Source organism: Amblyomma americanum, chromosome 9 (genome assembly GCF_052857255.1).
Source record: "Amblyomma americanum isolate KBUSLIRL-KWMA chromosome 9, ASM5285725v1, whole genome shotgun sequence".
Classification (NCBI taxonomy): domain Eukaryota; kingdom Metazoa; phylum Arthropoda; class Arachnida; order Ixodida; family Ixodidae; genus Amblyomma; species Amblyomma americanum.
In genome coordinates, this window is record NC_135505.1 from 139,826,697 (window position 1) to 139,853,961 (window position 27,265).

The following is a 27,265-nucleotide window of genomic DNA, read 5'->3' on the forward strand; positions in this document are numbered from 1 at the left end:
TTCTAGTGGTTAAGCTACCTCCGCAACCGTTCGGGGCCTCCGTGAAAAAAAGTAGGTCGCCTGGGATGGAACTGGCGAGAAGATTAGTCGAGTTGATTGCAGGTCAGGGGGAATACGTTGGGTTTAGCGTCATGAAGCTCCGCGCGGGCTTTTGAAGGATGTCATAGTTGGCAGGTCCTGATCAGTCTGGACAACCGCGGTGTTGGCAGCTGCCGCCATGCTGGGCTTTTTTCTTTATATTTCTAAATTTAAGCAGTCTGTCAAACTTAACGGAATCATCATCATCAGCCTGACTGCACCCACTGCAGGGCAAAGGCCTCTCCCATGTCTATCCAATTAACCCTGTCCTTTGCCAGCTGCATCCGCCGTTTGCCTCCTGCAAACTTCTTAATCTCATCCGCCCACCTAGCCGGCGGTTATATTTCCTTCGCATTACATGCCCTGCCCAAGCCCATTTCTTCCTCTTGATTTCGACTAGGATGTCATTAACCCGCGTTTATTTCCTCATCCACTCTGCCCGCTTCCGGTCTCTTACACCTATCATTTTTCTTTCCATAGCCCGCTCTCTTAACGCAAGTATATATAAATACTTAATGGTAGTATATATAAATAGTTAACGGTAGTATATAAAAATACTTAATGGTAGTATATATAAATACTTAACGGTAGTATATATATTCGCCATGTTTGTTTACATACAATTTTTAATCCTGAACTTGTAACCTTACGTCACCGCCCTGATTTTCAGCCACCAGTTAGTCTTCCAATCGCTTTTTGCTCATTTCTACCGCAGATTCAATCACATGTCCTTTGTGACCCTAGGACCTTAGGGAGATTTACAGTGTCTGCATCGACATCCAGATGGATGACTCCAAATCCTAGTATCAGATGTTCAAGTCTTTCTGCAGGTTTACCACTCACTGCGCATGTGTCATCTTCTTGGCTAAATTTTTATTTTGATAGCCTCGCGTTGTAAGACTCCCTGATCTTGCTTCAAAGAATTAAGCGCTGCCTTTTCAGTTATCACAGAACGATTCCTTCCTGACCTACCTTTCCAACTTCTATATAGTTTTACAGTGTGCTGGTTTCTTATTGAATTGATCCAGTTTTCACCATCTGAGTTTTTTACCTGCTGCTCAAATCTCTTTATTTATCCGTCCTTGTTTCCTGCGTACTTAGCAGGTAGTTTAATACTTCTTTTCCGCCAGCGCTCTTTCTATATAAGTATTTATATAACTTAGCTGCCCACATGTTATCGTCCAGTTTCCTCAGGCGTTCTTCATATAATATATAACTCTGAATTTACCGTACTTCGAACGACGCCCAGTCCATGTCCCCATTTACTGTTTCATTCGTGGCTTTATAATGTAGTGAGCTACAGCGCCATTTGTTGGCCACAAATGTTGCAGTAAATTTTTTTTTATATTAAACAAATATAATGTCTTTCCGTGTATTTCTGTGAAAACCACAGAGCTTGGAATTTACGCCAGCTTTGGTGGTCCTCTGAAATAAAGTCCGCTATTAATGTAACAGCTCTTACGAAAATTACTTTAGACAGTCTATAGACTATTCAAAGCCTTTTGTTTATAAAGTCTACAGACTATAGACAAATCTTATAGACTAGTCTATAGGCGATGCATATGATACAGAGAGACTACAGGCAGTCGATAGATTTATGACCATACACTTTTAGCACACTTTCGTCTATAGACAGTCTATTGACTATGAATAGACTAAAGGAAGTATCTACACGAAGGCAATAGAGTCTATAAGAAATGTATAGACAGTCTATACTGGGGGCAGATTACCACCGTCTCGATTCAGTGTATGTGCTGTTCCTTATTAAAAAGAGTCTTATTTAGGGCAAAACATTAAAGGCTCAATGTATATAGACCACATATGTCACAATATACATAATAGATCTCCATTTTTGTGACCCTAAATGACCTCTGTCGATCGAACAACGACAGTCATCCCTCTGAACGGCGACACGGTGAAGTGTACACCGAGGGGTGAAACAGTTACTGCGCCACTGCCATTCCTCAAAAACCATTTTTTTTTTTTGGTATCAGGACTATGGTGCAACCGTTCGTTGTACAGGTTCCGGGCGGTGTCATACGCGCGCGTGTGTTTGCGTGGGTGGGTGTCAGTGCACACAGGGACTGTAATGCCTTCACATTCCCACACTTAAGCTGTCTTGAATGTCTGTGCCGAATTTCACTGTTCTTTTAGCTGAGATTTGAGCGTGTTTTTTTCCTGAAGTGTCCGAGCCAGTCCAGGTATGAAAGTGCCATGAAATAACTAGCGGCCAAAGACCTGTCTTCAGACTTTCTTACGCGGTCAACCTAACGTTACCTCCAGGACCTTCAAATTCGCTCTGCGTTCGAGGACCCTGTTTTCTGCTCCGTCTCATTTCGTCAGGGAAGTCTGTCTCACGAGTACGACCCGGCCGCACGAAAAGAACCTTTGCAACGAACCCCACGTGTCGGCACAGCAGCGGGTCCCGTTGCAAAGCGCCCCTAGTCATTTCCCAACCCCCGTTGCCCACGTTTTCGGCGCCTCGAAACAAAAATAAAACCAACCGAGGACGGCGGTAGGGGGCGCTGCTGAGGCCATTGCTGGCGCGTGAGGGAGGTCGTTAGGGGTGCCCGTCCAGTCCTCCAATGCCGCGCAGTGCACGGAGCGAAGGCACTGCACAAAAATAAAAATGTTCGCTGACTGAACACTGCAGGCAGACAAAAGGTTGGAGAAGAAAGTAAAAGATAGATAAAAAAGAAAATGGCGAAGAGAGGATGCTGCCGCTCTGTTGCTAGGCGAAGTGTCTTGGCTCGAAGCGCACTGCGTCCAGGGGGGTGGGGTGTCGCGTTCTAAAGTGCGGCACCGAAGTACTTCGACCTTCGCTTGCCGGCCGTTTAGACTGGACCTGGCAGGAAGGGGGAGGGGGGGGGGGATAAAGAGGGAACTGTTTTTCTCTATTTTTTATTTCGATTTTATAGCAGTAGACTCCTCTACGTGGTGTGCCAACTTCAGCGGGTAGTGGCAGTTCAACGAGTGTTAGTTGAGAAGAAATATAGCTCTTTGTTTATTCAGGTGTTGTGCACTTACGGTCACAGCTAGGCGCAAAGTTGACAACAATGACACCGAGACGGGCAACATAGCAGCCTTGCTCACCTGTATGAAAAAAAAGGCAATTTGTTGTTTATTGTGATAAGTCGGTTTCATGTTTTTAATTTACATCACCGCGTGATATTTTGAGCAGTTAGGACGTCGTCGCTAGAGATTTGGGCAATCTACGGCAGCCGTTTTCGAGAATGGGTGTTTCACTCTGACCACGGTGCTTTTTACTTTTTTTTACGCTAAATTAAAATTGGACCTCTTTATAGTATTTTCTACTGCCTAGAGATGCCTTAACTCTTCAGCCAGCCTCACGCGGAGGTTTAGTGGCAGATCTGCGAAACCGATATGCTAGTGCGCCCTGAAGAAAACATGACTATATAAAGGATATGTATGCCATACCACTGTGCATTGCCGCCTTGTCCTCTTTGAGTAAATTCGTGCTTGAAGTTTGTTACTTTTCTACAAATCTAGGTCGGTGAGCTGAATATTAGTTGTTTCTTAATTTGGGTAATCAAGGACATTGAACTATCATGCTTGAATCGATAGCTTCCCGGAGCAACAACTTCTTCGTAGCTGTGATTCCGGATTGAGGTTTATGAAACTTCGGTACAGAATGAAGACGTAAAAGCTCAGCATTTCTTGAATGAACATGAGGTCCTCAGAAGTAGGAACGCGAACTTTGCCCGATGTGCAATTTCAAACGGTTTGCAGTCAGAAACACGCCTTGTAGCTTGTGGGTTAATTGCGCCTGATAGATTATAGAATCCCAAGTGGGCACCAGGTTTCTTGTTGAAAAAGTGTTTCGATACGCATTTGAGGCTTTCATGACACCTGTTCGCGGTTCGTAGCAGGTTCGGATACTGATGGTCACTACTCAGCAAGAAATTTTATCCGTGAAAAAAAAAAATTACAACTGAGGCTAAGTTCATAAATTACTCCGTAATGCTGCTCCGTCTAGATATGCTTGAGGCGCGTCGAAAAGAGCGTGTGCGAACGTAGCTTGTAAACATGCTTCAGTTACTAGGAAGTACGAAATATAGCGACGAGAGAACACCTTATTATCAGTTTTGGTCCTTGCAACAATGAAAAAGTCTTTCATTATAAAACAATCTTTCATTATTGCAGGCTTCCTAAATCACCATGCTGCCATCCCCACTAACCCAGATGACTTGCCGTCATTAGCAATATCTTTAAGAAGAAAAAGGTGAATATGTACTTGGTATCAATTTAGCAATGATTCGTGCTTATTTTGCATCCGCGATGGGCGTCTACTATCTACCTCGTAAACTGTAATTACTTTAAATGTGCCTCTTTAATCACTTGATGTGGTTGCTTGTGTTCTGTGCATGGGTTCTGTGCGTTTTAGGAAAGAACCGAGAAGAGGGACTGGTGCTTTGTCTGGTAGTCGTGCCTTTTTGTAAGCCTCTCGTGCAAGGCTCTCTTCTTTGTACTTTTTGTGTGAATAAAGATTCATTCATTCATTCATTCATTCATTCATTCATTCATTCATTCATTCATTCATTTCCTGTTCCCGCACTAGCATCGGTCTGCATCCGCTGCTGAACAGGAGGTTGTGGGTTCAAACCCGGTCACAGCGGCCGCATTTCGGTGGAGGTGAAATGCAAAGATTCGCGTGCACAATTATTTAGGTGCTCTTCAAAGAAATCCGGCAGGTAGAAATTAGTACGGAGTGCTCCTTATGTCGCAGCTTTGACCTCAAAGAATATACCGGGTGTTTCACCCTAGTATGTTCCGCAATTAAAAAAAAATGCTTTTGGAGTTAGAAGAGCGCTTTTTTTTAGGAACAGCATTGTCAGCGCGGGGTAGCGCATCAAAATACAGCTTATATGTGTTGTATTAGTCTTGGTAATAAATAATAAATATTTAACTTTTTAACTGTTACTGTTGGGCTCCTTAACCCCCGGGAAGTGTGTAGCCAACCTGAAGTAATATCCATACCAATTTTTAGGATTTCGGAAACGTAGTTACCCTCGGCGCTGTGGCTCAACAAATTTTGTCTACTTCGAGGCGTCACGTGCACTGGAGAGGTTGCTTTGCCTGCAAGCTTTTCGAAAGCGCATGTATTTCCGTGCGATGTAGGCACAATTTGTTTGGGCACAGCGCCGAGGGTAACTTAATTTTCGAAATTACAAAAACTGACGCGGATATTACTTACGGCGGGCTGAACGCTTCTTAGTAAATATGGAGAATAACAGTAACAGTTTAAAATTTACCTATTCATTCTTAGTTAGCCAGCCTACTAGTTAGCATGTTGTAGTTGCATTCGGATGGGCTACACCGCCAACAATGAGGTGCCCAAAAAAGCACTCTCCTAACTAACTCCAATAATAATAATTGTTTTTTTTTTTGGGGGGGGGGAGGAAATGGCGCAGCATCTGTCTCATATATAGTTGGACACCTGAACCGCGCCGTAAGGGAAGGGCTAAAGGAGGGAGTGAAAGAAGAAAGGAAGAAAGGTGCCGTGTAGTGGAGGGCTCCGGAATTAATTTCGACCACCTGGGGATCTTTAACGTGCACTGACATCGCGCAGCACACGGGCGCCTTAGCGTTTTTCCTCCATAAAAACGCAGCCGCCGCGGTCGGGTTCGAACCCGGGAACTCCGGATCAGTAGTCGAGCGCCCTAACCACAGAGCCACCGCGGCGGGTAAAAACTCCAAAAGCCTGTTTTTAGAAATTTCAGAACATCTTAAGTGAAACACTCGGTATTAAAGGGCATATCACGTTCCTCTCAGCCATGAGTTCGATGTGCAACATGTGAGATGCGCATGCCTCGTATCTGGCGAATGAAGTCAGCTCCGAGTGTCGCAAGCGATGCGAAAGAGGGGCGGAAGTAAGAGGGGGAAGATGACGTCATCACGAAGGGGAACGAGAAGTGCGCCGACGCCACCTAGCGGAAGGAAGCGGTCTTCGCACGAGCGGCGTTGCGGCATATAGGAAGAGCCAGCGCAGGCTCGAAGACTCGAAGCACTTGGCAACAACCTCGTCTTTTCTCTCCCTTTCTCTTCGTCAATCTTTTCTTGTTGACGACGTGTTCGTCACTGCCGACTAACCCCGCGAGAACTAGACCGTGCTTCGCAGCAGCCCGCCATGCTAGTTTCGCTCCCTCTCGGTAGCACGTTTCTGGAAGAAAAAAACTAAATAGAATAGAGAGAAGAATGGAAGGCCCCCATTAGTGGGATTGTAGGGGCCCGGATCCTGTTTACGACACAGGAAGCGAGGAATGAAACGGGATCGAAGCCGGACGAAACCAGATCACTGGTATTGGTTGGGCGGTTGACTCCTAACAACGAGGTGCCTCGGTGGGCCGCTCTTGTTCGACTACTAGTTCGAGTTTCTCTTCGTTATTTGATTCCACCGTGGAGTCTGACTCTACTGCCGCGGCTTGTTATTGTCGTCTCGTGTCTGAGAGGTTTCTATTGTGTGCTAGCCTGTTTGGTCTGGTTGCGTTGAAGTTCGCAATTTACCGTTGTTGTTTGTAGTTTGTGCTCGTCAAAGGGGATACATCGGACCGTGAAGAGTCGTCAGTGTGGCCAAGTCCTCCGCTCTGCGTGCAAGGAAATGCGGTTAAACAAATAAATTCACAAAAAAATGACATAACCAGAGCGCTTACTGGTCAAAGTCGCGAAAAGTCTTTTTTTTTTGCATACACGTAAAAAAGCACTCCCCGCAGGGCATCGGGAACGTAAAGTCACCTCTTGAATTTGAGAAGCTGGTGTTAAGTTCGAGCGCAATCCCACATGGCCTGTTTTAGGAAGGCTGTCTTCAAATTCCATGTTTGAAAAAAATTCCCCTGGCTCAGTGCGCACCTTACGTTGGCTTCTCAATGCATGCAGCACCGAGTTTACTGCATGTACCCTCAAACCTCGTTATAACGAAACGTTTTATAACGAAATACTGGATATAGCGAAGAAATGACGATTCCGCTTCGAAGCTCTGTCAAAACGGTCTATAACGAAACTACGGCTATAACGAAGTAATCGCTGGGCCCATTCAACTTCGATACAGCGAGGTTCAGCTGTAGATGAATGTCACTTTCTCTCTCGATAATTGGGAATCGAAGGGAACCGACAATGCGCTTAAATTAGGCGGATTAGGATTAAGAAGGGCCTGATGAATAGATATGATGATGACGTGATTGAAGAGACAGTTCGATTGAACTAGATGTTCGAATTTAGCAAAGTTTAACGGGATTATTGTATGTATTCGTCTTTCAACGCACACATATATAAGCCAGTAATTCACAACAATTCCATTCTTCTCGTCGACCAATGTTATAAGATACCAAAAAGAAAACAGCCAAGGGGGGCAACTAGCTATTGCTGAAGCAAACACTCGGGATAATCTAAAAATTTCACACTACTGCTGTCTCTTGTTATGTATGATTGTTCCCTTCTACTGTGGTCATCCTTAAAAAGTTTGCAGTACACCGTGCTGCGGAAACGACCGCAATGAATACAGTAGAAGAAATGGTTTGCAGAAAGCGGGAAAGGCCCGCAAAATGCTAGATTTTGGGTAGAAAAATTGTACGGAGGGGTCGGTTAAAATGATATCGACACTTAAAATCATCATCATCATACCACCAACTTTCTCATCTCCCCCTCACCCCCTTCCATCTTCACTATCAATCCCATCAGCATATCACCACTACTTGCGCTATTCCACTGTGGGACAGGAAATATACATTGTGCAATGTATACGCCACATTAATATATCGGTCAGATGTTTACGGAAATCCCCCAAGGTGGAGTAAATTTGTAATAAGGTAGTAATTACTCGTTGGCATCCACCCAAGCGCAGCCATACGGCTACAAAGGAAAGCTATACAGCTTTCTCATGGTGTCTTCGACTGGTCGCTTTAGATCGCTCTAGAGCGCTCTGAGAGGCGGCCGCACATTCGGCTGGTCGAAACCGGGCGCTCTGACTACATTCGGCTGGTTGTTTCTGAGCGCTCGCCTCCAGCTCAGAGCGCTCTGACGCGCTCCGAGAAAAAAGTCGGAGCGGCTCCGAGATGTGTTCACGTGACAGAGCCACTTCCGCTACGTCGCGGAAGCGGTGCGAGTTAACCGCGGCATACCCTACTCGTAGGCAGAAGCAAGTGTCGGCTTTTGGTGTAGTCACGCATTTGTAGCGTCCTTGCTGAGTTGTGTTTTGCGTGGGCCGCGCTGTGTGAAACAAAAAAAATTTCCAAGAGGCGCCGGTTAACTACGCTTGGAATGCCGTCTGTGTTGCTGTCACATCTAGCACATGACAACAGCGATTCCAGCAGCAGCTCAGACGAGGACGACAGTGCTGTCTGCAAGGCGATGTTTAAAGAAATCTTCAGCGTGCCACTGTGTGAAGCAGAAGCGGCGACTGCGACGCAGACTGAGTGCGACCACGTGCGGCTACTGTTGAGTGTTGACACCAGCGGTGCCGCGGCGGGGTTCCGGAAGTGACGGCCCCCTTCTGCCTCCTGCGCTTCCGCTCTAAGAATTCGCAGACCATTCGGCTTGACTAGTCTCGCTATGCGCTCAGAGCGAGAGCGGCTCCCACTCTGCCAGATCCAAACCGGATCGCGGGAGCGACCAGTCGAAGACACCATCAGAAACTTCGTAGTTGAAGAAAAACTCGTCTTGGTCTGGTGTTTGAACCTGAGATCACCGCTTCTACCAGGCGGCAGAGCGATTGCTCCGAGCGATTGCTCCGATTACACTATCGTATCGCATACTTCGCACTATCGACGTGCAGCGAGTGCATTGCGCTGCACAAAGGTGTCGTCTGCCGGCGACCTCCATTTCTTAGAAGACAGTTTCTTAATCTCGCCTGTCCACATGACTTTCTGCGGACCACGGCTGCCTCCTGTCCGCATTAAGGACCATGACTAAGCTCTCATCTCCCCTTCACTTCAAATGATAGTATACACTTGCGTTTCCTCCTCAGCACAACTCATTCACCATATTTTTGGTTTATGGTTTATGGGGGTTTAACATCCCAAAGCGACTCAGGCTATGAGAGACGCCGTAGTGAAGGGCTCCGGGAATTTCGACCACCTGGAGTTCTTTAACGTGCACTGACATCGCACAGTACACGGGCCTCTAGGATTTCGCCTCCATCGAAATTCGACCGCCGCGGCCGGGATCGAACCCGCGTCATTCGGGCCAGCAGCCGAGCGCCATAACGACTCAGCCACCGCGGCGGCTAAATTCACCATCTTTCTGCCGTTCATATGGGTCTGCCAAATCTCAGGAATGTATGGAGGCAGATGTGTGAGGTGTTTACGTGAAATGGCGGGGGGGGGGGGGGGTGCTTAGGTAAGTATGATAAGCTCTGCCCTGGTTACTCTTAGTGAGCAACTTTATCATTGCGTTCCATATGGACTACCGCCAAAAATACCGTAGGGGCCATTGCATGAAGCTAGGTTATCATATGGCGTTAACGCTGGTATATACTTATCAGGCAATTAGTAAATTGCAACGGGATCAAGTGAGTGCAAAATAATGGAATTGAGGGCGATTGACTTGGCTCTGAAACAAACAGCTCGCGTCCCCAGATAAAATCGCCGCCTGCAAGGTGGCTTCGCCTCGTTAGCTATGCACTGTCTCGATAACGGCCATCGCCTACACATTGTGCTGTGTTTCAGCACGAATAAAGTCGCTATTTTTTTTTTTTTTTGCGGCTGAACTGGATTCTCCGGACGCTGGTGCACGGGTATGTGCCGCTACCGGATGACCGGTGGGTTGCCAGGCGGATGGAGGCCTCTGAGGAGCCCAACGCGAGACCTTCACTGCCGCCGCACAATCGAGATTACGACACGCGTGCCTCGGGGCTCGAGTGCGGCGTCCTGTCAATACGGAAGGCACACAAACAGGGCGATTATGTCACACGGCCGCCACACGCGCTCATTGTATGCCGTGGCGAGGCCGCAATCTCGCGAGACAGCTTCTGGCTACTTCCCCTTGTGTAATCGGAGCTGCCTTCATGGCGGTAGTGGTTACATGGAGGGCTTCCAGTGAGCCAGTCGGCTTCGCCAACACACATTGTCACGCTTAAAGTGACCTCTGCCAGTTAATATGATCACTTCCACGCTTAATATAAATTGCGGTGCACGCTTTGGAACCACGGATGATCGAAGTTGTTCGGACGTCTCCCAAGCTAGGCTTTTAAGCTATGTTCGTAGCCGAGGTGATGTTCCAGATAAAAATAATAATCAGGAGTTAGTGCGAAAACATTACTTAACGCTGTCCCCAGCCAATAATCTTGTGTGAAGCTCGGAGTAACTCGGCTAAGCTCGAGTATGTTCGGGGGAGCGTCGCGCCAGCTGTAGCCAATGGGAGGAGCGTGGCGCCAGCTGTAGCCGAGTGGATTGAGGGTGTGAAGATGGAAAAAGAGAAACGCGGTAGCATGCACATTCAGACATCACAAAGAAAAGGCGAAGAATGAACACATGCTTTCGCATATCTACTCTTTTTAAACCCTAAAAGTTTTCACTATGCGAGGTTCCTGGATGACAACGTTAATGCTCCACTCAGCATTGAATAAACGCCGACGGGAAACAATGACGTCACTGCGTTCCGTCCGCACTAGCCTCCAGGTGCAATGTCCAGACAACTAGCCCTGCCCACTGACCTTTCGCCAGGCAATGCAGCGTAAATAGCAATCTCATCACGTCGTAACTTAATGTGTGTTGCTTTCTCTGTCCGTCAAGGTCAGGACGACCGGTCGCAGTGACGCCATTGACATTGCACGTCTATAGTACGGGATAAGTGGCGCGAGCACCGCCTAAGGCGGGCCGCTTCCACAGACCGTCGTTTCTTAATGAGCCCTGTAGTATACCATTGATCCCGCAGTTCTCCTTCCCTGGCGCGTGTGTATACTCAAGCACTCCTTGCCGCGTTATCGATTCCAGGAGTCGATCGCTTGAACATGTACGGTCGCAAACGGAGATACAGGTTAAAGCGATCATTTTGTGTCTTGGAAAGGTTACACCGCGTCCGGGCAACTCGAAGCATATACTCGGTTGTCTGGAATATGGGCGTCGGTGGCCTTTGGTGTGTGCGCTGCATTATTGAGAAACGTGAGCAGAATAACGCCAACAGGCGTGTGCTTGAACGAGAGATCGCTGTCGTGATCTCAGTGTACGTCGAGCTTCTTTTCGCGATAATACCTGCACGTGGATCAGGTGGAGTTATGTTTATTCCTTCGAGGTATATGAGGGATCAATTGCAGAAATAGGGAAAGGTTTGCTGAACTAATGATGTGCCGACGGCATCAATGATGAGTGATGCAGCATGATGCAGCAATGATGTAGCATGTGATGGGGCGCTATCCAGTGAGAGGTGTCCATGAGAGGACTTCCTAGGGAATAAGTAACGTCCCAGCCTGCGTTGTAGTATGTCGTAACGAAAAAGGGTATAACAGCGTTCTCCGGGTGGGCCGAGGCATGCCACTTATAAGAATGTGGTGTAGGTGTAAGGGGTATAGGTAAGCTCTGGCCCCATGATAGTCCTGGAGTTGATTCTCTTGAAGTGTGGGTCGGATGTACGGGACGAGGGTGAGGGGAGGAGGCTGTAATCTTACTGTTGCCACTTCTTCGCGACTCGATAGTATGAAATACAGGGTGAAGCTATATTTCTTTGAATGTATTTATTTTTTAGAAGCAGCCATCATAGTCCATGCCCTGCGTCATCATCACCACCTCCATCATAATCGTCATAATCAGACCAAAAACGTCCACTACGAGACAAATGTCTGTGCTAATGATGCCGAATTTTTTCTTCGCTGTTAATTATTTGTAGTGAATGACCAAACTATGCAAGGGCAGTGGTAACGAGTGCAAGAAATCAGATAAAAATATCAAGAATCAAGAAGACAGAGACGCACTACTCTTCTCCATAACTTGGTAGTGTCCTTTGTGTCTTATCTGCACCATGTTATCTAACACGCTCTGCGTGTAAAATAAACTATCCAGCGTCACTGCGTTGTCGCTGATAGTTAAAGGTGGATGCATACGGACGGAAGACCTATGCAGCTTTTTTTTTTAACCTCTGGTGCGCTTGCTTTGTGTGCGTGATTTTTTAAAGTTTTATACATAGGTGAGTACTATTACTTGTGTAGTCTGAATTCATTTGTCGTAATGCCGAGGCCATACGGGTTGCTAAATTGGTGGGGCTCATTTTTGCGAAATTTGAGGAAAGTGTGATAAGAAAAGGGGCTTAAAATTTAGGCCCATTGGCAAAGGTTCGTGATGAAAAAAAACGACATAAATGAAGAGACAGACAAAACATTTTACGCGGCTACCACAATCTCGTGTACTTTTATGTTTGTCTGCATCAACTGCGCACTTGATTTCGACATTAGGTCAGCGTATTAGCGTAATGCGCTTACCGTAGCATAAAGCGCAGCACTAATTGGCTGAGGCAAACGACTCATTTCAGGAGTGCATGTTGTTGGGCGCCCGTCCTGCACCCGTCCTTGTGCCCTTCTCGTCCATGTTTGTATTATTTTGCGCAGTGCCTTTACCCTAACCGACTCATTTCTCATCCAGTGCTTCTTCCGTCCTTCAAGACGTTCCTTGGTCCTTGAAAGCACTTGCAATTTTGTTCCACACCCTCCTTATCCGAATGAGGAGACTCGATAGAATAGGATGGCTTCGTTCAAGCACGGCCAATAAATATAATCACCCCGATTCAGGGACTTAAGTATCAAGAGGAAAATCCGTTCAGAAGCGAAGAATTTCAATGTTGCAGCACAACGTATTGCAAAACTATCGGAGTGAGCTAATGCAGTGGTTTTGAGATCCCGATTTTTGGCGCAAATACCCTCCCCCTCTTATATCTCCAATGCCTAACAAAGAAAGGCAAAAATACCTTCATACTAACCCATTGCTTTAATTAGTTGCGTAACTTGTTCTTTGCCATCGTGGCACTCACATCCCCGCACCTTTTTGGCCGCTCAATCATCTTGACTTCAATGGCTGCCCCCGGAGCATTCACAGGGGACCGTTCGCTTGTCTGAGGAGAGCAGTGGAAAGAGTTTGACGCTCGCTGGACAGAGCGGCCTCGAACCCAACCGGTTAGTTTCAGTGACGTAAGGAAGTGTGACGCAGTGACCACGGTGCGAACGATGGACGTCGACCGCCACCGTCTTCTGGCGCGATTACGGCGCCCACGTATAAGTAGAGCGCGTTCATTGACTGAACAGCGCAGCCGGCGCTTAGCAACAGCCAGGTCATCTGGGTACGAGGAAAACTGGCGCGCTGTCAGGGGACAACCACCAACTAGAGTAATAATAATAATAATTGGTTGTTTGGGAAAGGAAATGGCGCAGTATCTGTCTCATATATCGTTGGACACCTGAACCGCGCCGTAAGGGAAGGGATAAAAGAGGGAGTGAAAGAAGAAAGGGAGGAAGAGGCGCCGTAGTGGAGGGCTCCGGAATAATTTCGACCACCTGGGGATCTTTAACGTGCACTGACATCGCACAGCACACGGGCGCCCTAGCGTTTCTCCTCCATAAAAACGCAGCCGCCGCGGTCGGGTTCGAGCCCGGGAACTCCGGATCAGTAGTCGAGCGCCCTAACCACTGAGCCACCGCGGCGGTGCCCAACTAGAGAGGAAGAGTTTAAATTTTAATAGTAAAGTGGAAAGCTTTGGTCAAGCTTAGCACTTATGACGCTCGGCAGTATCCTAGTACGTTTCCGCTCTGCTAAAAGCCTCTGATTTCACACGTGAGGCTTATACGAAACATTCAACAAGGAAATGTGGATTATTACCCGCCGCGGTGGCTCAGTGGTTAGGGCGCACGGCTACTGATGCGGAGTTCCCGGGTTCGAACCCGACCGCGGCGGCTGCGTTTTTATGGAGGCAAAACGCTAAAGGCGCCCGTGTGCTGTGCTTTGCCAGTGCACGTTAAAGATCCCCAGGTGGTCGAAGTTATTCCGGAGCCCTCCACTACGCCACCCCTCTCTTACTTTCTTCTTTCACTCCTTAGTAATACCCTTACGGCGGGGTTCAGGTGTCCACCGAGATGCGAGACAGATACTGCGCCATTTCCTTTCTGCCGAAACCAATTTATTATTATTATTATTATTATTATTATTATTATTATTATTATTATTATTATTATTATTATTATTATTATTAATGTGGATTACGGAAGGTCCTATGAGATTTTGTACCTCCAGTGGGCTCTGTCACCACAGCCAGTTCTCTAATTTACTAGCCGAATGAGTTCTGGATAGTATACGATGTATCTGGGGAGCCTTCTTTTGTTGTGACAAGCAGTTACAGGGGACATTATGAGTGTTGTTGTATCGCTTGAAGTACAGGCGTGACCAGCCACTCGCGAACGCGTGTCATACGGTGCACCGGGAAGCTAGCCAGAGGGCTTTATCACCCTTGCTTCTGCGGTGTCTGGAATATAAATGAGCGGCGAGAATGGAGACCCGAGGGCTGACGCTTTCGGAATGCTCAAGAGGATGCCGTGACCGGGTGACGTCCGCTGATGGGAGGTGTTTGACGCACTCAATGTCCAGTTTAACCTCGCTTGATCAGTAAATGGTACTGAAAATAGATGGAATTAATTACGCCTTGCAGGGTATCACGGAGCAGGTGTATGTCATAGAAGCTGCTTACTGGAGGACGTGTCACATGTCTTATCAGCAGCGGCAGTCAGGTGTGGAGATAAAAATAGAAGATTTCGTGGGCTAGAGCAGCAGCGGAGGGTGAGGTAGATGACTAATCAAACAATAACTAGGAATACATTTTCCTTGCACTGAAGATAATCTGGTTTATTTTGATGGCAAGGATGATAATTAGCTGGCACACGACATAGCGGTCCATTTCACAGAAACAGGTTCTTGCCAACGTTTTCAAATTGAGGCACTAGCGACTTAAATCAACCCGACCGCGGCGGCTGCGTTTTTATGGAGGAAAAACGCTAAGGCGCCCGTGTGCTGTGCGATGTCAGTGCACGTTAAAGATCCCCAGGTGGTCGAAATTATTCCGGAGCCCTCCACTACGGCACCTAATTCTTCCTTTCTTCTTTCACTCCCTCTCTTATCCCTCCCCCTACGGCGCGTTTCAGGTGTCCAACGATATATGAGACAGATACTGCGCCATTTCCTTTCCCCAAAAAACCAATTATTATTATTAGCGACTTAAATCAGAAGCTGGAACAACTGGAGAGGTGGCGTTCACGAAGGAGGACGCAGTTCCGGTAACTGGCCTTGAATGGATGAAACTCGTTATTGATTTACAATAGGCCATTATTGTGCCAGGGTGGTTCCGCTAACTTAACAACCCCCTCCAACCAAGTGGATTGAGATGGATAAAACTGGTTACTGATTTCCAATAGACTATTATACAGCCAGGATGGGTGGATCTCCTAGTACTAGCTTTTATCACCGAAGCTCTCGACGTTTCCATCACGACATCCCACGGAAGTGACACCGTTTATACCGTGCAAAAGCTCAGTACACCTGCCGCAAAAGAAAGTTAACTCCGAGAGACACTGGTGGGATAAGCTGAACACATGGGCGTACTGGTAGAAAACATACAACGGCACTAAAAAAACGTTTTTTTTTGTGGTTTGCATATCGCTGCTGTTAACGCTGATCCTATCAGATTTGGGCACCAACTCGCTCACTTGCAACACACACACACACACACACACACACACACACACACACACACACACACACACACACACACACACACACACACACACACACACACACACACACACACACACACACACACACACACACACACACACACACACACACACACACACACACACACACATATAGGTTGAGGTATATACGTCTCGACCGCACCATTAATGTATTGCGGTCTATTAAGGAAATCTAATAAAAAATTAAAGGGTCACGGTTCTACGATATTAAATGAAGTAATGCAAAAAACATCTCTTGAACACTCCATGGCCCACGTGTCTTTCGGCGGAGCTGCCACCTTTGGCAGGGGAAGTATCGGGGCTGGCGGGATTCCCTGAACTAGGGGCGAGCCCTTTGCTTCGCTGCACCACCCGCGGGTTCAAATTTAGAATGCTCGCGGCCCGCGCTGCCAGCCTCGCGTGCCCTGCCGCTCGACCCATTTCGCTGGAAAGGTCTCTCCTTCCGTTGAACAACCCCCCCCCCCCCCTCCCCACCTCTGTTTTTGTCGCTAGTTTAACTCGCGTACACCGCCTTTCAGTCTGGGCCCGCTGAGCTGTCAACGTCTTGGCCTGGCTCCACTTCGTTGTTTACTCTTGGCTTTGAGATTCAAAAGCTCCGGAGCACACCCACTTCTTCATCGCACCGCCGCTGTCGGTCGTTCGCAGACGAGGAAAGCGGCTCCTACTTCGAGGCTGACGAAATCGAGCTAGCCTTGAACCAGGAGTTAGCAGCTTTTTCTTTTTTCCTACGGCTTGTCGCACGATGTCGTCAGTGGATGTCCTAGCCAACCTTTCACCTGAGGTACTATTATAGTGTCAGCTGGCTTCGAGGGAAGAAATTGCAGACGTTTTAATGGCTATGTGGGTTTGATTTATTTCTAGTTGCCCAGGTATATTCTCAGCCTGGCGTTCGGGGTAATAGGGGTTTGCCTCGTTTTTACGTTGCAGGTGACTGGTAATCCTTTGCGTTCAGTGGGGTTAGGGTGCATCAGGTGGTGCTGGTTGAAGAATTGCCGAAGAAAAAACGGCAAAGTCCGAAAAAGCATCATGGCTATGGTGTTTTGTAGCTCTGGTTTTTCATATCTTCATGTGCAGTCGAGCTTTAAGGACCTTACTACGTCTAGCCTGTCGAAAAGGTGGCTGCATCATTTAAGGCTGGACATTTCATCCCTAAGGGTAGACAGCTGGGCTAGTTGGTTGTTTGCATTATTATGAAACATGGTACCAGCGCAAGGTACCCCATGGTATCCGCCCTGGTGTACCCCACGGTTCATGGAAAAAGCTTGACCCGAAGCCTTGTAATCATGTAAAGCTTCACAGTAGCAAGGTGGTTTGAAAACGTTGGAGGACTGCTATGCGGCGCTGATGAGTTGACGCGATATTGTGCGCCGTTTGGCGCGTCATCTGATACTGGTGCGACTCTTTAGAATTTTTTTTACAAGATTCTTTTATTAGGACGACGATATTCATTGACACTTAGCGTCAGCAAACTGCCTTTCCCTTCTTAGCAGTTTGACAACTTTGAACGCATTTTGCTTTTTTTAATTGTTTGAATAATAGATAAATTACAGACGATAAATTTTCTTAATTAGTATCATCAAGCATTTGCTTTTAACTCAGAATTTTGACGCCTTTGAACGCCCTTTTTGCTATTTTTTTCATTTGTTTAATTAATCAATTAATTACAATGATTTCATTAACTCGTCACCACCTATCACACTCCAGTCAGTCATCAATCACTAGAACCACAAATTACCATGGCACGATTTTTTTTTACGCGACCCCCGATTATTTCCGACACTGCCGACTATTACCACTACGCCGAGAGCTTTTCGACCGAACGAGCTGTATTAACGCGATAGCATTATTAGTCCTGTTCGGCGAAGAACTCGGCGTCGTTGTGACTAGAAAATCCTGATTGGTCGAGAGGGTAGTGACGCAGAAAAGCAGTTTCGCTCAAGATAAAAAAAAAAGGTGGTCAAGCGGAATCGAACCGCTACCTATTGGGCTGTGAGCCGGGCACGCTATGCCTATACACCGCACAGTTAGGCGAATTATATATCAGGGACACTCAGTTCATTAGAGTCACTAATTAACATCAGCAGTTGGCATGCACGATTATGTTTAATGAAGCAGTATGTGATGGCAATGAAGCAGCACGTGATGACAACAAGCGTGTCGATGTCTGGGAAAGGGTGCACCAGGGGATAAACAAGCGATCGCAGAGACGCTATAACGCTTTCGCATCATGCTGTTGAGGTGTCCTTCAAGCGGTTATGAGGTACACTATTGATAGTTCAGCATTCCGTCTTGTCGTCCCCCTTGTTCTTGTGTTCCATTTTTGTGCACTGGTTCCTGTAGGTGTGACAGCGGTTTATATGAAAACATCCATATATTCTGAAATATCCCCTATGTCGTGTAATTCGATTTATTATTATACGTACTGGTTGCCGCAGGTAAGTAAGGACGCTCAGAGGTGCGATGCGCAACGAAAAAAAAGATAATTTTCGCAAAGTTGTTTTCTTAAAAGAAAAACACAGCGTCAGCGGCGGCGACGCATGCATTCGACTCTCGTCTAGGTGAAAGTGACCGTCACTCCAGGCTGTGCTCTTTTTAACACACACTCTTTAACGCAGTAACCGGGTCTCCATCCAACTTTCAAACACAAACTGATAAAGTTGCATGTTGGCTGCGCTAAGCAAGGAACATCCAAAAAGAAAAAAAAAACACCGCAAAGATTAGCGACAGGTGAACAACAAAGTCAGCAAACGCATTCTTAAATTATCCGCTGCTCTGCCCTACAGAAAGAATGGTTCTCAGGTCATAGAGGCAGGCGAGCTGCAAGGGAGCACGAAAAGCAAGAAAGAAATATGAGTGAAACACTGTCTGGCATGGGCGTCCAGACCATTGCAATTTTCCTCCCTCCCGCTTGCTGTCAACTCGAAGTTCCCGCTCGTTCGCATGACGTCATCTTTGCATTTTTTTCTTCCCAAGCATTCCGACATCGCATTCTCATGCGCCGAAGGATTGCAGGTATGCACTGGCTACTGTTGAGGCGAGCCTCGTTTCAGAGCATGCGCGTCACAGTGACGTCATCTCAGCTGCTGGACAGCGTCATTATTGCGTCAGAGGGCGCTGGCAATTATTCTGGGGATGAGCCAGGTCGTTTTCAAGAAAGCGCTCGCTGCGCTGTAGGCAGCTACCTTGCTGCGCTTAAGAAATAAAAAAAAAAGTTGGGAGGAGAGAGGCGAAGGCGCGGGAAACGGCAGCTGTTGTTGCGGACTGAGAACGTGTGAGCGCGTCTAGCGGGTGATCTTCTTTGTCTTAATTAGAAAGCGTGGAGAACGCTGTCTCGCCGTATAAAGCGTACAACTGCATCCCGAAGCAGCAATTAAGAGACCTTTCTTTATAAGGCGTGTTGGGTAGCGGCGCGTTTAAAGCCTCGCCAGCTCGTTAATTGTAATTAGCCGCTTTCTTTAGACACTAATTTTCTAAAGCCGAACATGATAAAAACTGACTTTCAAAAGTGTTGCAAGGAGAAAAAAATATAAACCTAACCTCGTTTTCCGCCGTACATTTACTTCGAAAAAAGCGGAACATAGCACGGATTAGTTTAATTGGACAAATAATAATTGGTTTAATAATTGTTTTTTTGGGGGAAAGGAAATGGCGCAGTATCTGTCTCATATATCGTTGGACACCTGAACCGCGCCGTAAGGGAAGAGATAAAGGAGGGAGTGAAAGAAGAAAGGAAGAGATAGGTGCCGTAGTGGAGGGCTCCGGAAAAATTTCGACCACCTGGGGATCTTTAACGTGCACTGACATCGCACAGCACACGGGCGCCTTGGCGTTTTTCCTCCATAAAAACGCAGCCGCCGCGGTCGGGTTCGAACCCGGGAACTCCGGATCAGTAGTCGAGCGCCCTAACCACTGAGCCACCGCGGTGGGTATTGGACAAATCTTGGTTAGAAAATAATGAGCGTTTCCTGCCATACACACTTACGAGAACCTGCTGTGTAAGCACTCAAAAGCAGATATTTCGATCAATCAGTTCATCTATGCCGTCAATTTACACCTGACCAGCCGTACAGTAAACTCTGCACAAATACCTTTGTGCAGATGACTTCGCTCACTTCATATTTACATGCTTCATAATATTGTAAACTTTTTAGGCTCCCCCAAGAGCTGTAAGCAGAACTCAAAGCCCGATGCTTGATAGCGAAATATAAACGCTACAAAAATCACCAGCGCCAAAACCAATGAACAAAATCTTAGAGAGAAAACATATCACGAACGGCAGGCAATATTTTTATCATTTATATAATCCAACCATGTATTTATAACTCTACAATCTACTATTTCTTTTTTTAGTAAAGCGGTTTATTTATTTGCACAATACACTTTTATCGAGGTGTCATCTTGATTAAACCCCTGAAACTGAAGACAGCGCATCGAGCGATTGGCACGAGCGTCGCCATGTTCTACATATCTACGAATGTTGACAGTCGTACCGTGCGCACCGGTCTCGCTACGTGGCACCATAACAAGATGAAGACGAAGACGGCGCGTGGCGTTAGCTCGTGCCGTGGAATTGGAGTGCTCGGTTCTGGCTAGTGTGTCCTGTTCCACGACATTCTGCGTGAGTCCCTCATTTGGCCATTATTTCTTCCGCGACAGCTGAAATGTCCTGAGAGCAACGCATCTCGTTGGAGAAGAAGCATGGGGTGATCGTATTGCCGCTGAAATTAACACGTTCACTGCGACAGCGATTTTTGGAGTCCTAGTCCGTGTGCTTCGTGACCAACCGGAGGGCCACCCTTAGATTTTCATGGTTTCGGCGTGACCTACCAATGAGCATCCGGCGAAGCCAATTTATTGCAACTGAAAACAGGTGGCAATAGTAACCTGGAAAATTGTTTTTTTTTTGGGGGGGGGGAAGGAAATGGCGCAGTATCTGCCTCACTTATCCCGGCGGACACCTGAACCGCGCCGTAAGGGAAGGGATAAAGGAGGGAGTGAAAGAAGAAAGGAAGAAAGAGGTGCCATAGTGGAGGACTGCGGAATAATTTCGACCGCCTGGGGATCTTTAACGTGCACTGACATCGCACAGCACACGGGCGCCTTGGCGTTTCGCCTCCATCGAAACACGGCCGCCGCGGTCGGGTTCGAACCCGGGAACTCCGGATCAGTAGCCGAGCGCCCTAACAGCCACCGCGGCGGGTACAGTCTCTGTCTCCATATCAGTTTTGAGGAAAGGAAATGGCCCAGTAACTGTCTCACATATCTCGGTGGACACCCGAACCGTGCCGTAAGGGAAGGTATAAAGGAGGTAATGAAAGAAGAAAGGAAGAAAGAGGTCGTAGTCGAGGGCTCCGGAATAATTTCGACCACCTGGGATCCTTAACGTGCTCTGACATCGCAGAGCACACCGGCGCCTTTAGCGTTTCGCCTCCATCGAGACGTTTTAAGGGCTGATATATGTACACACACTCAGAATCGATTGTGAAGCACCATGCTTTCAGGTGGTGTCTTGTAAAGAGGCAATGCAAAGCGGGCACTGAGGGAAGTGAAACTCAGTAACGAAGAGGTTAAAAATCGGTGCCAGCTTCACTTTTTAAAAATTCGCTTGTATATATTAAGCTTGTATATATTAAGGGTGGCAGCGACATACCTGACGCCTGATTCAATATTTGCTGCTGGTCCTTGGACCCAAGATATGAAACATAGTTTTGGAATGTGGCGGAGTGCTTGAAGCACTCTGGCACGGGTCGGCCCGGTATTGCACTGCCTCCGGGATCGGCCCGGGGCCCATGGCCCTATTAGCGCGCGGCGCCTTTTCTATCTTTCCCTCCTATCCTTTAAGTCTCCTAAATTCAGCACGCGGCAGCGAGCGTGGCTCGGCTTGAGCCAGTAGGCAGGCCCGTGCTCTTTCCTTTTCGTAATTGCTCGCAGCAACATCAGTCAGACAGTCAGTTGGTCTAGTGTAAAGATGATATATGATGACATTGGGAGATGGGCCTTTAATTCGCTGGGGCGTCTTTCTCTATTATGACGGTATACCGCAGACCTCTTCCCGTGGGTGTGTGCTGTGAGTACACGCTTACACCAAAGAGGAAGGAATGAGGCCTGTTTGCTACTCTTAATCGCCTTACATTGCACGACTTGGGTTTACGTAGACGTGTGTCGTTTTCCGCGTGCTTAACGCTGCTACGACACGCCACTGCTTTCTGGGCTCCCATGTCTTCCTGGAGCGATGAGAACATGGGGGATGGGGCATTTGCCGTCGGTGATATGACACGTGGCCGACGGAAAAATAATATATAACGCGGAGCTTTCGACGCACGAGGAAAACAAAATGCTTGTCGAGCCGCACCTGGAAAGGAATGTGTAGGGTGTGCTTGGAGGCACACAAGATGAGGTGAACTTGCGTTTCATGTCATTTAATCGAGTACAGTCGCCTCGTAATGTATGTCCGGATATTAGGCGAACGCAACGAACGCTTCCACTTTCTTGAAGTAAACTGGAAGCTACAAACGCGGGGCTACGGCTTCCACGGTATAGTGCACGGTATATTCTCACGCGGTCACGAGGAAGTTGGATGCCGTTTGAAGTCGTGGCTGCGCGCTTATGCGCCTTCCACTGCACTGCACCGAATTCTGAGCCTGGCCTTTGCCCTTCGGGCTGCTGCTAATGCGTGCAGAACGTTCTAGATAACACTTGCTGCGTGTTTACCCCAACGTGCACGCATTTGTTGTTGAGCGAGAAACGTGCAGCGCGCGCTTCTGCGCTCTCTGTACAGTAGCGAGCACGTGCAACATGCTCGCTTTACTGTTTTCTGAGTGCTTGCTGCACGTGCACTGCTCGTGACGTCATACAACAGTCTAGAAAGGGATTCGATGACTTGCACGAACCGCCTTGTGAGGCGTTTCGCGTACGCCGGATACCTGATACCTGATTTAATATCTGCAGCGGGTCCTTGGACCTAAGATATTAAACTTATCGTTGGAATATGGCAGAGTGCTTGGCTTGGAAGCACTCTGGCACGGGTCGACCCGGTATTGCACTGCCTCTGGGATCGTCCCGGGGCATATCAGCGCGGCGCGTCTTTTCTGTCGCTCTTTGCTCTCCTATCCTTTAACTCTCCTACTTTCAGCACGCGGCAGCGAGCGTGGCTCGGCTTGAGCCAGTAGGCAGGCCCGTACACTTTCCTTTTTCTTTCTTCCTATCAGCAACAGCAGTTCGACATCAGAACCGCCTTGTGTAGATGTCTCTATGCTCTGAACATCTATGCTCTGATACCACTCATCTCTTTGGGGGCACTGGGCAGTAAAATAGATTCTTGAGTCGGTCTTGCTGATTAATAATAATAATAATAATAATAATAATAATAATAATAATAATAATAATAATAATAATAATAATAATAATAATAATAATAATAATAATAATAATAATAATAATAATAATGATGATTTGTTTTGGGAAAAGGAAATGGCGCGGTCTTGCTGCAAATTGAGAAATAGTCGTTACTGGATTGCCTACCACATAGCAGAGGCTCATTATGCAGATGCAAACACCTGAACACGTGTTTTGCATTCTTTGCCTCGAAGGAATGAAATTTAGAATTTAAAGGGTATAATACAGCAGCAGGGTGTCCGATAACTTTAGGTGTCTCTATCGAGGCTGTAGCGCCATGTATATCTATAGATTGCTTCAAAAGCAATATTGTGGCGGCAAATCCGTGTAGCACTTTTTGTGGCCGTCGATGTCATACAGTGACACAAGACTCGCGTTATATGTAACATTTGAGCTTGCGGGCGGCGGCACAATCACTTAAAAAGTAAGAGAAAGTAGAAATAATGTGTGAAGGTGTGTACGTTCATTCCACGCTGGAATCCGTCCAGGCCGCTAAAGTGCAATGGGAGGGGAGAGTGTAAAAATTCCGCAGAGACACATAAGACTGCTTACGTGTGGGAATGCGAAAGAATTACCGTAACAGGGTGCATTGACACCATCCACTCACACATCACCCACAGACACTCGTGACACCACTCGGAACGCTGTGCTACGCACGGTTACATCAAAATTTTGATACGAAAAACTGGTTTTTGACGAACGGAAACAGAGCAGTAACTGGCTCACATCTCGGTGGACATCTCAACCGCGCCTTATGAGGTACAGAGCCTGGAGAAGGCATACAATTGGAGGCGCAATGTCATCGGTTCGAGTCCCTGTCGCAAGCTCGCCTCCAATTTGACTGGCACATGTAAGCTAAATTGAAATTGTTTTTTGGGGAAAGGAAATGGCGCAGTATCTGTCTCACATCTCGGCGGACCCCTGAACCTGGCCGTAAGCGAAGGGATAAAGGAGGGGTTGAGAGAAGAAAGGAAGAGAGAGGTGCCGTAGTGGAGGGCTCCGGAATAATTTCGACCACCTGGAGATCTTTAACGTGCACGGACATCGCAGAGCACACGGGCGCCTTAGCGTTTTTCCTCCATAAAAATGCAGTAGCCTTAAATCGTCTTTCGCCGATTCTAATGTAGGCCTTCCTGCCTAAGCGCAATTTAAATAGCTGACTGAATATCTTTTCAAGTTCGCCAACAGGTTCTGTGCCGCTGGCTTTCACCACTTGACCTCTCCTCGCACATCTCCATTAGAGGAGCCGTCTTAGGTTTGAAGTACCTATCCTCTTCATTAGGGGTTGGGCAGTAAACCCACCGCTCAAATACACGACCTGTCCAAATATAGCCGAGCTGCATTGACGTCTGGGCCGTAATTGCATACTTGGCCGTACTTTCCTGCGTCGTACGATCGTCTTTGCAGCGCCCGTCGATAACGAGATGGTGGAGCGTTCGTGACGTCATCAGATCACGGCACGTTTTCCCGTCAAGCCATATGCTGGTCGATGTCCGAAAAAAACGAGCGCTCTCTTTTGAGAGTAACGTGCCTCACTTGAAAAAAAAAAGTATTCCAGCGTTTATTGCGTCCATTGAGACGGATGAGTCGCTTGTTTGGTTAGGCCAGGAACTGTCTGCAATGGTCGTGCTTTATTCTCATGGATTAACGGCAAGATTGTGAAGATCGCGTCATTCCTGACAGGTACAATACTGCTTGGTTCCTACTTTCCACCCATCCGCCGTGCCGTTTCCCTGTCGCTGTGTGCTAATCCTGCTCATTTATCTTTGAAGTCGCAATGTGTCAGGCGTGCACAATTCGCAGAACTTTGAGTCTTGATACTAGCCTCCTTATTCCTCGAACGCACCCTTTGCGAATGACAGCTGTTTGTCCTCAGTGGAAGTTGAGAAAAATGTCAGTGCTTTTTGCCTCACTTGTACGGCTTACTTGCACCTTCTTAGCTATTTCTGACAATGCGTTATTGGTGTAAATTTAAATGCGAGCCAGTAACGAAGTGTGAAAAGGCGCGTATTCGCTTCTCTACGTTTACCGTTGTCTGACGTTGTAGTGATTCAGGCTTCGGGATTAAGTTTAGCAGGCACCAGAGCATCGAGTAACCGACCGCGCATAGGAATCGCATCGCATTTTTTAAAAAACATCACGCTTAAGAGTATTAATTTGCATGCCAATTTGCACTTCAATTTACCTCCTGATGTTTTTCGATTTTAGCTGCGAACAAAATTGTTGGAAAGATTGTTCAAGCGTTCGATACGTTGCATTGGCGGCGATGTAGACAAATACCTTTTGAAAGCAAAAATTATATTAATTCGTGCAATATTCCAAAATTTATCCGCTGAATGTCGCTAAGTTGAAAGGAATCAAGGGATAATAATCAACGGAAGAAAAATCTGTGACGCACTAACCATAAATTTAAATCAGTCTGTTTCTTTAAAAACTGGTAACGCTTTTCCGCTGCTAAGCTTTTCTTGCTAACCGTGTGCGCTTATGTATCGATTTCTTGACCACCTCTTAGTCTATGCGTAACGTTATCCGTAGCGTTATCCGTAACATTATCCGTGACACTATCCGTGACACTGTCCGCGACATTATTCGTGACGTACGAACTGGACGCCAAATGCAACCGCTGAGCAATTAGGGCAACGTGCACGTGATTTTAACGCGACAGCGTTAAGGAGCTCGTGTCGCAGAAAAGCCGGTGTCGTCAGCGTCTTTGGCCGTGAGCGAAAAATGGCGCATCTCGGTGGACAGCTGAACCGGAATATGTGAGACAGGCGTCCTTTTCTTCCCTTAAAAAATTTTATTTTCATTTTCCTTGCCTTACGGCGCTGTTCGGGTGTCCACCAAGGTATGTTTCCTTAAATTGCCCGGGGAAGGGGTCGCACCGAAGGGCGATGGCGTTCCGTGGATTCCTTGGCAATGCTGCAACACGCGCTGTAGCGTCCTGCTCTTAAAGGCGAAGCTTAAGTGTCCTCCAAATGTTTTTTTCACGTTCACGCAGGTCAGGCTGAGTATTATGGTAGAAGGGCTCCCCTCGTCGGAAGAAGCCATCTATCGCACCGACCCGAGGCCCGTGTGGACCGCGGTCTGGCAGGAGTCCTGGGCCATCTCCATACCATTGCCCTTGCCACCGTTCCGCAAAAATTCCTAACAGACGTCTTCCCCCGTGGACGCAGTGATCCACGCCCGTGAAAATTCGCAGCATTCCGTCGACTCCCCTTCTGGTAAGTCATCCCCACTTTAACTTTTTCTTTTTATTCTATTTCTTTTTCTAGATCGTACGTATTTGCCCCTCATGCGTTTTTGTTTTATTTGTACTTGTGCTGAATTTTTCACGGCGTATATCGAAAAATATTTTCTTAATGTCTTCTGTTTTAATTACGTGCCTAAAATCCTTTATTCTTGCATTGTTTTTAATGTATTTAATTGTAGTGAAATCAGTGTATCATACCTGGTGGGGGATAGTGTCAGCAGGTATATCTTGTAGTTGTTACACTTGGTCTATCCCCACTTTTCCTGTCACTATTCAATGTTGTGGAGAGGCCGGAATCTATTGTTTGCAAAAGTTCCAAACCAGCTTTATTAAAGATATGACTGATTGATTGCGTGATTCCAACATAAATTTCGTTATTTCACTCACTCCTGCACCTCTGCGCGGGTTAATGCGCTACTCCTATTGTCCACTTATTCATCTCAATGTGCCATCAGGTCATCGTGCAAAGAAGGCATCAGGTAAAGCAGCGGAGTGCACTGGTGAACGGAAGTAAGGAAACAATCAGCGCAATAATGATGCATATCTAAGGTAAAAATGAGGTGTCGGAAAAGAGATGAGTGCATAAAATCACAAGTCTTGACACGAGATGTGAAAAGGTGATTCCAATGTATTGAACTTCAAGGGATTCCCTGACGACTTGCGTTAGCTAAAGCCATTTAATGTCACATTAAATTTGTGCATGTGTTTCAAATGTGAGGATAAGTAACAGGGGGGTTAAAAATTTTGAAAATTCGTTTTTGAGGAAAGGAAATGGTGCAGTAACTGTCACTTCTCAGTGGACTCCTCAA

The 27,265-nt window shown here is 47.0% G+C and overlaps 2 protein-coding genes across 4 annotated transcripts in view; one reads left to right on the forward strand and one right to left on the reverse strand.

Annotated features, from left to right (window-relative positions):
* Positions 1–27,265, reverse strand: part of LOC144104613 (uncharacterized) — a 97,339-nt gene that overhangs the window by 53,113 nt on the left and 16,961 nt on the right. The window contains exon 2 of the mRNA XM_077637726.1: positions 2,583–2,691. Within this exon, the coding sequence (XP_077493852.1) occupies positions 2,583–2,616 (34 nt within the window). The 5' untranslated portion in view covers positions 2,617–2,691. The remainder of the gene's footprint in view (positions 1–2,582; positions 2,692–27,265) is intronic.
* LOC144104612 (dicarboxylate carrier UCP2-like) overlaps positions 1–27,265 on the forward strand; it is a 52,647-nt gene that overhangs the window by 14,290 nt on the left and 11,092 nt on the right. For 2 of the 3 annotated variants that reach the window (XM_077637723.1, XM_077637724.1), the window contains exon 2: positions 26,205–26,427. The gene's annotated coding sequence lies outside the window, so the exon portion shown is untranslated. Of the gene's footprint in view, positions 1–20,407; positions 20,430–26,204; positions 26,428–27,265 lie in introns of those variants that run through there. The other variant, XM_077637725.1, reaches the window with a different exon arrangement.